At 48.3% G+C, this 11,748-nt stretch overlaps 2 protein-coding genes across 4 annotated transcripts in view; one reads left to right on the plus strand and one right to left on the minus strand.

Moving 5' to 3' along the window:
- The window catches only part of TRIP10 (thyroid hormone receptor interactor 10), an 89,054-nt gene extending 86,692 nt beyond the window's left edge, over window positions 1-2,362 (plus strand). For both annotated transcript variants that reach the window (XM_044443401.1, XM_044443400.1), the window contains 2 exons: window positions 439-569; window positions 1,490-2,362. In XM_044443401.1, the coding sequence (XP_044299336.1) occupies window positions 439-569; window positions 1,490-1,638 (280 nt within the window). In that variant the 3' untranslated portion in view covers window positions 1,639-2,362. The remainder of the gene's footprint in view (window positions 1-438; window positions 570-1,489) is intronic.
- Window positions 2,363-3,007: 645 nt separating this feature from the next.
- SH2D3A (SH2 domain containing 3A) overlaps window positions 3,008-11,748 on the minus strand; it is a 24,657-nt gene continuing 15,916 nt past the window's right edge. For both annotated transcript variants that reach the window (XM_044443398.1, XM_044443399.1), the window contains 4 exons: window positions 9,459-9,630; window positions 8,728-8,839; window positions 6,412-6,603; window positions 3,008-5,227 (listed from right to left, as the gene is read on the minus strand). In XM_044443398.1, coding sequence (XP_044299333.1) covers window positions 5,076-5,227; window positions 6,412-6,603; window positions 8,728-8,839; window positions 9,459-9,630 — 628 coding nt within the window. In that variant the 3' untranslated portion in view covers window positions 3,008-5,075. The remainder of the gene's footprint in view (window positions 5,228-6,411; window positions 6,604-8,727; window positions 8,840-9,458; window positions 9,631-11,748) is intronic.

Genomic DNA, 11,748 nt, shown 5'->3' on the forward strand with positions numbered 1-11,748 from the left:
TAGGTGGGATTGAAAGCAAAAGTGTGGGCTCCAAAGCATGTTCCTAAAAAACCACGCTGGCATAGTGTAGCTTAAAGCTCTTACTGTCATTAATTAAGTACAAACATTGCACAGAAGCTGGGAAACCACCAAAGGATCAGTGTTTGGGGGAAACGGGATGAAGCCAGGGAAGAGGGGATCCCAGAGTCCTGAACTAAGACTTCCATACAACCAGATTTGGCAAGGACTCCTGAGGTTCTGCACCTGTCTTAGGCCTTCAGTGGGCCATCTTCAAAGAGGGCTTGGGAGATGGAAACAAAGCATTTGCCTGTGGAAGGCTTTCTTGCTGGAAGTCCTAGACTTTGATTCTGGCTTTTTGGCCAACTCTGATCCAGCTACTGGAGGTAGCACCATGCCTGCTGTGATGGTTCCCACTCTTGCCTTTATTCACCTTTGCAGCCCTGACACCACCCACTCTGATGGGAGCCAGGACACACTAAACCAGCCCATCTACACAGAGTTTGACGAGGACTTTGAGGAGGAGTTGTCATCACCCATCAGTACCTGTGTGGCCCTTTACCAGTTTGAAGGTACCTGCTCAGCAAAGTCCCCCAGTTGCAGCATTCACAAGGAATATCGGGGGGAGGGGGGCAGGCAGGCAGGCACTGTTCCTGTTCTGCCAGCTTGGAGTGCTGCCTTGTAAAATAAGCCAATTATTTTGGTATCTCTTGCTCTGCCTTGAGGATCCCAGCGACCTTCTAGCTACCTCTGCGGAGGCTGCAGCTTTAGGTGCACCGAGACCGCTCACCAGTGCAAACCTGTGGCCCTACAGATGTTTCTATCTATAATTCATAGGAACCAAAGGAACTGCCACATATGTCCAGCTCAGCATTGCCCACACTGACTAGTGGCTGGGGGGTTTAGGCAGGAATTTTTCCCACCCTGGAGATGCCAGGCATCGAGTCTGAAACTTTCTACACGCCAACCTCACCCAATCATCCCTCACCATTACCTATCCTGGCTAGTGTTGATGGGAGTTGTAGTCCAAAACATCTAGAGGACAAAAATTGGCCTCTCTTACACCCTGCCTTTGTCCACTTTCTGAAGCCTATTGTTCCAGACATAAAAGTTTAAAAAACAACATCATGCACACTAGAATTCTCAGTTGCATCTTCTGCAGTCCTGCAGATTCTCAGCAAGCGAAAAGTCCAGCCTCCCTAGAAAGCTGCTGGCTCTTTCAGGAATGAATGGTGGCAATGCCTCCCTGGTGCTGGGGGAGGGGGTGTTCTGCTGGGGACAGCAATGGTGGCATCAGCATAGAGTTTTAACCTGTTGAGTGCTGAAGGAAGTCCCACGTTTTATTTTTGTCCCCACCCCGCCGCTGCCCAAAGCCTGCCATGGCTTTCACTGGTTTGGATGTCACCTGCACTCAGTAAGTTGCAGGCAGTTCCGTCTTCTCGTTATTCTTGCTTTCAGCTCACCTGTCCGGCTTGCTTGTTTTTTCCCCCAGGTTCCAGTGAAGGTACAATCTCCATGCTGGAGGGTGAGGAGCTCAGCTTGATGGAGGAAGATAAAGGGGATGGGTGGACACGTGTACGGCGAAGCAAAGGGGGTGAGGGCTATGTCCCTACCTCCTACTTGAGGGTTAATGTAAACTGAGTGGGACATTGATGATGACATCCCAGGAGCTGCACCTTGGAGACCACAGTTTGACAACGGAACCTGTGCAAAGAACGTGTGGCAATTCAGTTGACTGGCAAGAACGGCATGATGCCCGCTGTGCACAGGGCCCGTAAAAGAAGGAACCTTGCTCCAAATTGCTACTGCAGTCATGGGAGATGAGAATCAGCTTCTTGTTGGATGTTGAATGTTGATAGCCTATTCAGAACAAGGTCATGGATAAGAGCCCAAGGAGGAGACTGGCCTCGTCCACCCAGTACTTGTTCCCCCACAACCCACCACCTTCAGGGCAAACATTGCTACACTATATTCCTTGTAAGATGTTCTCTAGCAAGAGCGCCACCCCCATCTCCTTCAGCAATAGTTACAGCTTTACATAGAGGAGAGACATCTTATTTCCTGGCTCTGAAGTGGGTGGATCATTGAAGACATAGGAGATTTGTGTGGTGCACGTGCATGGCTTCCCCTCCCCCAGCTGCACCAGCAGCAGGCCCTGGCTCCACTTTGTGGTGTGCTGGTAGTCCGCCTTCCACCCCCCTGGGCAAGCTGGCCGGAGCAAAGCTGTCTCCTCTAGAAACAGGTAACTGCTTTTCCCCGCACCCTGAATTAGATGCCTGGGGGGGGGGGTGCTTTTGAGACTCTGAGGTGCTCAGTAAACTGCAAAGTGCCGGGTCGGAAGCCTACAATTTGCACCCTCATGACTGCTGCTATGCATGCCTTTTGGCTTTCCTTTTGAGGGCGGGTGGGGGGGGAAGAAAGTGCAAAGTTGCTTGGCATGCCAGGCGACTGCCATTGCTACTTTGGCTCGGTGTGAGCACCACCAGTAGGACCTCTGCTCAGAGGGCAAAACAAATGCCGCACTGGTGCCAAGCCAACGTGATACTCTCCTTAAAATGCACTTTATTTTTACTGGATTTGATTGGCCTGGCCCATTCAGCCATTCAAAAGTGCCTGTTCCTTAAAGCCCCTCCCCTGCAAGGCCTTTGCTGCCAGGGGGTGGCCAGTGGCTGGCTGCCTGCCCCATGCCCATCTCTGTGAATTGTGTGTGTGTGTGTGGAGGGGGGAGGGGGTTAAAGTGGACGCTAATGCATTAGTCTTTTTATCCAGTGACCAATTTATTTTACCATTCAGATTAGCTTGTTATTCACATAATCTGTACAATGCCCTGACTTTTCCTCTTCCATACTTGGCAGGCAGGTTTGAGGGGCCTGAGCCACACACACACTCACTCTTGAGATGTAGAATGTATTTCTGGGTGCCTTTTTACACTTTTATGTAAATAGCAGACAAAATTAACTTGTGGGTGCCTGTGCAGTTGGCGTCTGGTTTCTCTGGCCTCCAAGAGTGGGTTTTTATGGTGTGGGGTGTGTGTGGTGGAGTGAGCAGAACAGTAGTGGTAGGCTCCCAAATAACATACATGCCAGAGTCTAACATTTTTATAAACTTCTTTAAAAACCCACTACCTGTAGCTTATCTCAGCCCTTGTCCTGTGCGGCTCCTATGTAAGATGTAAAAATGGTAGGTTGCTTCGGGATGAGGCTTTACTGTGCCAGTTCTCTTGCCCCAGTTAAGGAATTAATGGGAAATCCAGAAGATACCAATTTGTAGCCCTTCTGTGTTGTTCCATGGCTGCTTCCATTTTTTTCCTTACCAGAAAAAAATTCAAGTAGAAAAGCATAAATAGCTTTACAATGCTGTTTGTTAGTGCAGGAGCCCCCGAGACTGGGGGATGAAAAGAGCAGAATAAAAGAGTCCAACTAGTATAGCAATCCTTGCTTTTTTCCTGTTCTGGCCATGCCAAGCTGGGGTGGAAGAAAAAGTAGCCCTGAATCTGTTAGTACAGTGGGTTTTAACACTCTGAAGAATCAGTCTGGATCTCTTTCTCCCCCGCCCCAACCCCAACTGTCCAGGATGTGCCTTGCAATTGGAACAGATTATTCTAATTGGAGTTTTCTGCAGGCTGAGATGTAGCTCCTTAGAATGGAAAAAGCACAGGATACCTAACCAGATAGTTAAAATGAGGCAAAGAAACTATGTTAGTTCAGACACATTTGTGTGCAGACATTTTCAGATGTTTTTTAAAACCTGGCTTTTTGAAGACAGGATGTAAGAAGATCCCAGTCGTTTCTCTAACAGATGAGGAGGTGCTGCAGGGACCAGTAGCTAGTCCTAGCCTCCACCAGCATCGGTTATCTTCCTACTGCACTGGTAGAATTGCCTTTTTCTGCAAGATTTTGACCCTGTGAAGCTTTCTTCCTTATCAAGTATCCTTAAGCCTTTGTATAGCTTATTTTGGAAGGGGAGAAGAGATTTTATTAGTTTTCTATAACTTACATATTTGTTTATACCCATAGGCAGGTCACTTTCCCTGACACAGAGACTGGTAGACCTCAAGCTGAATTGCAGCAGAGACGTCTGCCTTCCTGTCTTAACAGCACCAACAAAAGCATTTTGCCCCTCCTGAATTAGGCCACTAAACCCAAGCAAGCTTATGGGAAAATAAGTAAAATGTTGTGTGAATCCCACTTACAGTACTAAAGACAAATCCCTGGACTGCACCTTGCTTCTCAGTTTTCTGGTCAACTCCTTGAGCTACATTTTTGCACTTGGGCTCTAGTTAGCAGGCCTCGGGCTTCTGGCATGAATGTCTCCAACCTAAAGCCTGTCTATCCCCTCCTCTAAGATGTCTTCTACCTGGCAAGGTACAGAGATTTCAAAGGTGTAGCAGACGTACTCTTCCTGTAAGACTTCTTTGTAGTAAAGGAGCTAAAAATTTAAACAACAGTATAGTAAACTTCAACAATTGGAGTGCCACACATGCAGAATGAAAGATGTTAAACACAGGAACACCTTTGCCACACACAGAATGTAACACCATTGTTCCAGATTAGTCAGTTTCTGCTTTCCCTGTGATCACAATTGCCAACACTGATACCCTAAGCAAGTTTCGAAACAACAGGCTATGTACCCAGTGGTCATGAAAGGTTTTAGACCTCTGCCTACAATCCCAGAGCATGACATTTGTAATCTGCAATCAGGGTAGAGTAAGTAAAGAGAGCAGCATACTTTCAACACCACAACTGACAAAATGCTTTCCACTTATCTCATACTGTGGCTGTGCCAGAGGTTGCCCCCATTGACAAAGGCGGCACTGGATTTGGGGATGGAGATGAGGGAACAACGGTCGTAGTGCTTTAGAGAAGGAAGACCAGTTATGCTTCATAAGGAGTGCTGCTTCCAACAGATGAGTTTCTGCTTTTAACAAACAGTGCCCTCCACTCAAGTTGGTCTCTAGGAGGCCCAGGCTTCCTCCTGTCAGTGGAGGGTTCTTTACGGCTCACCATTTTTCTTTGTCACTCTCTGTTTGCACTCCAACTAGCAAAGCAGAAGTACAGAACTCTTGTCTGATGCCTCATTCACTCTAGTTTCTGGGAGAGAACTGTCAGGATCCGTTCAAATTTTTTGTGCCTCTCAGCCTGATCAGCCTCAGCTCCTTTGCTGCCCCAGAATAACCGCAGTGAGAATTCTGTCTGGAATGCTTCCAGGAGCTCTGGAGTAGCTTGGAATCCTGAGTGGAGAAAAGGATGCAAAAGCAGAGAATGAAGAGAGCTGTAATGCCGCCTACTTTAGAGTGTCACAAAAGATACTGCCTGTTCCAAAGACAGTAGAGCATCCTGCCAGAGAAGACATGGGGCACCAGTAGGGGGTGCACAAATATGTTCACTCAGTAGTACAGTGGTGGATTAACAGAGCAGTGGATTAACATCTCATCCTAGGATCCAAAGGCCACATGTCAATAAAGAGGGCCCTTCTTTCAAAGACTCACACTTCTTGGAACTGATGGCGGGTGCATGCAAGTTGAAGCAAGAAAGAACAGGCATGTTAACACAAGCTTGAAGCACCAAATATGTTTGTGTACAGTTTCAGATCCTATGCAAGCATGCATACTATATGCAGAAAAGATATGCCCCACATTTCCTTATCTTGAAACCTGCAGGGAAAGGAATGTACTAGGCGCCTGTTATCTTGGGTCTCTCATCTAGCCCTAGAGGAGGAAGGCAGCAAAACTCTCTAGGTGAGTCAGAGTTTGCCCAGGGGAAGGACAGCTCACACATGTAAGCACAAGCAGAGAGGCAGAGCAGTCTGGGGATGGTCCTTGGCATAGAGCACAGATGCCTGAACAAGCCATTAGTTTCAAGGGCTGGACCCGATGGTAGCGTGCTGTGCACAGTGTACACCAGGCAAACTCTTACAACTGCTTCAGATTTCCTGTGCAAAAATGTTACTACAACATTATTATTTGAAGCTGGCCATTACTACTACTAATACTACTAATAGTAGTAGTAGTCTCTTGCTTGCTTTATTTTTTCCTTTTGGTTGTCTGTTGACACTAGGACGACAAATACCTGCATGACCATGAAATCCATAGATACCTATAGTATGTCCTGGCCTATTTGCTGAGGAAAACAAATGAGAAAGCCCCATTCTGTGGGACATCAACCGAGATACATAAAAGATTAAAAGGCCAGTTTAAAATCTCTACAGCAGGGGTGGGCAACATGTGGCCTACAACTCCCTCCATCCCTTCCTGTTGATTATGCTGCCTAGGGACAACAGAAGTTGTAGACCACAACGTGGAGGGCCTCACGTTCCTCACCCCTGATCTAAAGGCAGCCTGGTAGGTCAGGTTCAGCTCCTGGAGGACAGATGGCCTCCTATACGCTCAGCCACATTTTCAAGCACTGTCCTTACCTTGGAGCTTGGCTTCAGCACTGACTTGAAAGGCACCAGCGTTAGTGGCCATGTGGCGAGCGGCTTCCAGTGTTCGCAGAAGGACCTCACACGTCTCCTCGTCCTCACCCCAAATCTCTTCTCCTTCCATGAGGCACAGGAGGGGCACGATGTGGGGAACAGTGACTTCCTTCAGGAAGGGGAAAGAATTCCCTGTGGAGCACAGGCAAAAACATTGCGGATCCTGATGTATCAAGGTCCTGATGTAATCAACTACATGACATGAAATCTGCCACTTTTTTTATTTGTATCCTGCCTTTTTCCTACAAAGGGCTCAAGGCAGCTTACATCTCCTCCTCCATCTTATCCCCACAACAACAACCCTGTGAGGTAGGTAGGTTGGGCTGGGAGTCTGTGACTGGCCCAAAGTCACCCAGTTGGCTCCATGGCCGAGCGGGGACTAGAACCCAGATCGTCTGAGTCCCAGTCCCATGCTCTTAACCACTACACCACACTGGCTCCACTTAAGGGTTGGAGCATTGGCCTGGCATGCAGAAATCCCATGCTCTGTCCCTGGCAGCACCAAGTAAAATGGGCTTGAGCTTCAGGACCAGGGAAAACCATTAGGCCCTGGAGAGCTGCTGCACTCAAAGCAAATACCACTGGGTTTGATTAGCGATAGGCAACTAGGTGCCCTCTATGCTTGGAGTGCAGTTCCCATCATCCCTGACCACTGGCCATGCTGGCTGAAGCTGATGGAACCTGAGACCCAAACTAACTGCAGGCAGATTGCCTACTCCTGTGTGAATGGACCCACATCCCCCTTGGCAAAAGGCTCTTCAACATGCAGAAAAGCAACAATGCCTTCAATGAAATTATTCAGGAAGGAATAGGATAATCCTCCTCGATGGGTCTGCAGAGCGTCTGAATGTTGACTAGCTACAGGAGAAGCCTATGGCAAGTTCGTTGTGCACACCCACCCTCACAGAAGCTGGCATGGAACGTGCGCCAGAAGGCCTTCCGAACGCCTGCAAAAGGCCCCTGAATCTCTCATGCCTGCCACTGCCCTTCATGTGGAGGCTTTTCCAGGTGAACCCTCACCAAACGCACTTCCTTCACAATGGGCAAGAGTGAAGAAAAGTGATCTGGTCCTGAGATGAGGCACTGCACTCGCAAGCAACACGCAGTCCTGGTGCTTTGCACAAGAAGTGTGCAAGCGCTGTCAGTGCAGTCACTCACCTTTATGGCCTATTCCAGCAACCCCAGAGTTTGTTGGCATGACTGTCCATAAAGGAAAAACCACCACCAGATGACATGTTAAGGCCATTCAGAATCTACAAACCACTGATCATGGCTTACAGCCTCCTTCCTCAGTTCTTGTCCAGGGTGCTCCACAGGGCAATAAGCTGAACTGAACAGGTGCTGGAGGTATTTCCTAGACTGAGTCCCATTTCAAACAATGAGGAGAAAGCACTGAACTTGAAAAGGGTTTACCAAGTTCATTTATCTCCAGGGAAGGGGAAACATCCTAAGTAGGCCCTAAAGGCTAAAATAATAAAAAGAAGCCATAAAGCACTTTTTCATCATGGAAGAGCAAAGGAAAGTCCCAAGATGTGGTACTGATCACTGAATTCAACTTAGTAAGAATACTGGCTATAACTGAACAGCAAAACATTTCTACTTAGTATGGCTTATGAAAATATTCTTGTTAAATCTGTAGACAAGCCCTCGGCTGGGCTACATGATGGACCCTATATAGTTATACAATATTAATTATGCAAATGAAGTCACTTCAGGGTCATTTAAAGTTGTATAATTCAATACATGCTTCAGAATGTAGCATTTGATATTGCAGAGCTTGGGTCCAGATTTTAAATGTATTTTCGGCAGACAATATGCTTTGCTCAGCTTGTAAGAGAGCAGCCTGCAGGCATCCAGTCTCCAGGAAGGCTCAAGAATGTAACAAGCCCCTACCATAATCCCTAAATATGTGTGGGAAAAACTGTACAACTCTGGTCATAGACACAAACTTTTCCCATCCTTTGGGCAGAGGAAGGTATTGCTTGTTTGTTTTGGCTGTAAGCTTCTTCAAATGAATGAGAAGCAGGGTATGAATATTTTAAATGCATCCATTCGATAATTAAAGTTTTCTAACAATACCCCTTTCTGTGATTGGAGACCCAGAAGGCTGATTCAGACATTACCATCTCTAGTATGAAGGTGACTAAAACCAAAGTACGCGACATGACAGTTACACTGGCATGACATAACACTATGGCCTTCACTCCTGCCTTCTCTGCCTGAGCCAAAATGGCAGCAGGCCTACCCAAGCCTCACCTTCAGCCTGGTTCAGCTGCCCCATAAGAGGCTTGAGCTCCTTCTCAAAGACGATGGCACTCTGTGTGTGGTTCTGGCGCAGATGCCTCCATGTTTGCTCCAATCGTGTGATCTGTAGATGAACAGAAATGATGAGGGAGATGCATGAATAGGCTTCTTAGCCTGCCAAGCAGCGATACGTCTGCCATGGACCAAGTAGCTGGTCTGGTAAAGGTGGAATACAAATGTTTGCAGAAAGATGGACTAAAGAGGCCTAAAATTGGGTGGAGACCAGGCACAGATGGCTGTTTGAAGTGGGCAGGGGCTAGAAGCCTGTGAAACACACTATGCAGGTGTCCTTGACCACTGCTACAGCAATGCACACACCGTCTAGCACCAGAAGCACTTGCAAATACATGTTACACTGCAGCAAAGAGAGATTATGCAGCAGGGGTCCATGATATATTGCACTTTCACCCCACAATGAAGCCTAGAAACTTCACACTTGACACTTACTTTTCAGATGAAAGTGAAAGCAGGTAGAGGAAGCTGCAAATGAGGTTCATACCACCCATCTAAGCCCGGACAACACGCCAACTGCATGGCAGTAGAATTAAGTTTTGTGGATGCTCCACCCTTATGCATTAAACTATGCTTTCTGGACTAGTGGCTGCATTGCGTCCAAACTTTTCATATTCCACCCCAGACAGCCTGTGCTCTTCTTTTCCTTCCCTAGCACAGCTGCGCCTCACCTGTGGCAGCTGCAGGGCTTTCATCACAGCGGAGAAGGCAAAGAGGTCCCCTGCTGATCGCCACAGCTCCACAGCCAACTGGATGACCTTGTGCAGGGTGGCTGCTCGGTCAGCCACTGCCCCTGTGCAGCCCAAGATGTCCACGGCAATGCCCAGCGCGATGAGGTGGTGCCTGAGGGGTAGAAAGAAAAGCACAATGGCCTCAGGGGCAGCGTGGCCCTGCCAGCAAGACGCTGGTGCGGAAATGGCCCATGACAGTGTCCAAGCCAAGTCTGTGTGAGATCTCCTCTGAACCCCCACCCAAAAAGCCAAAGCTCCCACCCTCCAGCACTACCACCACTATCGCCAGAGGGCACTACAGCACAGAGAACGGACAGAATCCCACACTAGTAAGGACACAGGAGAAATTTGCTTCAGTTCCTTTATGAACTACCCATCTGCACCTCCCAAACTCAAAAGTGAGTGCAGTCAAAACTAAAACATGCAATGCTTTTGGCAAAGCAATGCTGCGGGGGCAGAGCAGGTTAAAATGCATTGCTTAGCAGAATATGCATAGAACAGATGCATTTCTTAGAAAAAGCAAGCACTCCCTAACCAATGGGAGAAGGCTAGGTATTTCTGAATGTGCCTCTCGGTACATACCCCAAGTCATTCATGTTTTCCCATGGAAAAAAAAGGGAAAGCTGGCAAACTGCTAGTCAGTCTGAGATTCAAGGTGGTACTCAGATAACCCCAAGGAGCTCTAGTTTTGCTGATCCCCACAACTCGACATCCTAGCAGCTCTCATCCAGTGCTCAGTGGATGAGGAAGAAAATGGGTCAATGTAGAATATCACATTCTCAAGCACTGATCATTCCTATCATTCCAGCTATTACATTCTTAAAATTAGGCTTAACATTTCTAGTTATGTTATGTTAGTCGCAAAGTCGCATCCGACCCATCGCGACCCCATGGACAAAATTCCTCCAGGCCTTCCTGTCCTCCACCATCCCCCAGAGTCCAACTAAGCTCACGGTGACAGCTTCAGTGACTCCATCCAGCCACCTCATTCTCTGCCGTCCCCTTCTTCTTTTGCTGTCAATTGTTCCCAGCATTAATGTTTCTATTACATAACAGTAATACAGCACTCAGAAGTTCATACTCCCTTGGAGTGCTCAAAATTCTTCACACTTATATATATTGTCATCCTTACAGCAGCCCTGAAAGGTAAGCAAGTCAGAGCATCCCTGTACTGTGCCTGTTGGACAGAAAGAATGGCCCCAGTCCAGTGAACACATAGCAAAGGGGAGATCTGAATTGGAGCCATCCCAGCTGCTTCATCTCATAGTAGCTCGACACTAAATCAAAAAAAAAGTTTGGCATAATAAGGATTCTAACTTGAGAAGCACTGCAGCAAGATTTGGTGGCCAGGGCTCAAGCCTCTATGAATGAGATAAGCTCTGACTTCAACACCACAGAAAAATTGCAACTGTCAAGCCCGGGCATTATGAAGGAATAGATTTCACTCCTACAAAAAGTGCAGAGTTTCAGTTCTCAGCCCCAACACAGAACTGGATGTGATGCACCAAAGAAGATGCTGCTGTCCAGATGCGCTCCACCACAGCAACAGGCAGCAGCCCCTTGTTGGGGAAGCACCACACTTCCTACTGCTAAGCTACCACTTGGCAAAGCATGCTTGGCGTTCGATTTGGAACCAACAAAACCTACAGACCACACAAGGGTCTTTCCTTTGGCCTTGGAAGCACACGTCTCTGACTTTAGGCTCTTGCCTCTTGGCAGAGCAGTGGAGCAGCAGAGGCTGGGAGAGTGTGCTGAGGGTGGCCAGGGGACTGGCGAAGGCAAGGTAGGAGCTGGGCAGAGGAGTGGGGGGCAGGAGCAGTGGAGAGGAAGGGAGGTGGGGCCAGAGAGGCTAGAGAGGCCAGGGGGAAGCAAAGGGGCGGGGCCACCGGCCTGAGAGGCTTATAAGGCATCATCCCTTGTCAGCTTCCCTTAGCTGCGGCCTGGGCTGCCTGGGGACTCCCTTCCCTGGGGGCAGGTTTTTTTCCCCTAATTTAAATTTTTATTTTGTCCGTGTGTGTTTGTCTGGGAGAACTGGGCAAGTGAGGAGTAGTGCAGGACAGACAAGGCGGGGACCAAGGCAGGGTCTCTGAGGGGTTCCCAATGGCAGGCCAGGAGATGGCCTTGGCGGGAGTCACGGGTGTTGCTGTCTGCTGGGACAGCTGTGACATGTTCGCCCTTCTCCCCCAGGAGAGGCAGGGATACACTTGCCCTCGGAGCAAGCTGCTGACCC

This window comes from Varanus komodoensis, unplaced genomic scaffold, assembly GCF_004798865.1.
Source record: "Varanus komodoensis strain SLA01 unplaced genomic scaffold, ASM479886v1 scaffold42, whole genome shotgun sequence".
In the NCBI taxonomy this organism is placed as follows: domain Eukaryota; kingdom Metazoa; phylum Chordata; class Lepidosauria; order Squamata; family Varanidae; genus Varanus; species Varanus komodoensis.